This window comes from Arachis ipaensis, chromosome B3 (genome assembly GCF_059453495.1).
Source record: "Arachis ipaensis isolate K30076 ecotype BB chromosome B3, ASM5945349v1, whole genome shotgun sequence".
Taxonomy (NCBI): domain Eukaryota; kingdom Viridiplantae; phylum Streptophyta; class Magnoliopsida; order Fabales; family Fabaceae; genus Arachis; species Arachis ipaensis.
In genome coordinates this window covers 133,368,306-133,369,711 of record NC_142438.1, presented here as the reverse complement: position 1 = coordinate 133,369,711, position 1,406 = coordinate 133,368,306, and the positions used below count along the sequence as shown (strand labels likewise).

At 37.6% G+C, this 1,406-nt stretch overlaps 1 protein-coding gene across 1 annotated transcript; it reads left to right on the top strand.

The window, feature by feature from the left end:
- Nucleotides 1-451: 451 nt before the first annotated feature.
- Nucleotides 452-1,288, top strand: LOC107633726 (uncharacterized). Its single transcript, XM_016337326.1, has one exon. The coding sequence runs from the start codon at nucleotides 452-454 to the stop codon at nucleotides 1,286-1,288; it is 837 nt and encodes a 278-aa protein (XP_016192812.1).
- The last annotated feature ends 118 nt before the right edge of the window (nucleotides 1,289-1,406 follow it).

The following is a 1,406-nucleotide window of genomic DNA, read 5'->3' as shown; positions in this document are numbered from 1 at the left end:
TCTTTTAATATTAACAAAAATTTGAGTAAAACAAATTGGCACGCCCGGTGGGACCTTGTCAATAGATTGTAATTGTCAAAAGGAAAACCAGGAGTTTTTGAGTTTGCATGTGGTTGTGCAGTGGTAAGTTCGTGCGTCCAGAGCCAAGGAAATCAGCGTCAGTTGACATGTCAAATACTTCTGCAGCATCTTCTTCTACTTCTAGTGATGAGATTAGAGAAAATAAATCCGGAAATTCTCTTGTGATTCCAAACACAGAGCCTACCTTGCTGCCAGTGAGGCATGATGGCGTTGGCCATGCCCATACAGGGTTAAATGCAACTCACATAAATACTGTGGGGTGGCCGCCATATGGCTTGCCACCGGGGTATGTCCCCCCATGGTGACACAAGGATTGCCTGTGCCTCTCTACTCAACTTTTTAAAATCCTATTTATCAAAATCCATATGGCATGTCAAATGTACCTGTTTCTGGGGTGTCAGGTTCACACATATCACAACAAAATTTTTTACATGCTATTAATGCAGGAAATAATAGTGCATCTAATTCTACTACATCCACTGTCACTAGGGTAGAAAATTCCAGACCTGTATTTCCTGACATGTCAAGAGCAATGCCTAGTAACCAACCTAGTCAAACTGTGGGATCTTTAGCAAGTATTAGGCAACAGATGGATGAAAGTCACCATGATCTAGTAAACATGTTAACTCATCAAATGGTGACAGTTTTAAATTCTCTTTTAGAAAACACAAACACTAGAATTGAACAATTAAATAGGCAAGTTAATAGGATTGCTACTGTGGTAAATTTAGAAGAAAATGATAACCAGGGTTTAAGACTTGATAATGTCAATCAAAACGGTGGAGCAATTCCTAATTATGATGTCCATATGCCTAGACATGGTCAAAATGCTGATTATATGTTAGAAAGACTTAGGCAAAACAACTTAGGGGGACATTATAATCTAGCAAGAAATGTTGAACAAGTTTTAAACCGTTTGGGATTTAATGTTGGTTGCTTAAATAGGCCATATTTTGTGTCTGCTTTTCCTGAATGTGTCCAACAAGCAGAGCTCCCAAGAGGTTGGAAAATTCCAAAATCCCTTACAAAATTTTCTGGAGAAGAAAATGAGTCTACAGTAGAGCATATTACTCGATATACTGTTAAAATTGGGGAAGCAGCTTCTAATGAATATCTCAAGATGAGATACTTTCCTTCTTCTTTAACAAAAAATGTATTTACATGGTTCTCCAACTTGAGACCAAATTCTATTCATTCTTGGGCGTAGTTAGAAAGAAATTTTCATGATCAATTTTTTCGAGGAGAATTAAAAGTTGGTCTTACGGATTTATTCTCTGTCAAACGTGCAGAAGGAGAATCCATTGATACTTATTTGGCGTGATTTA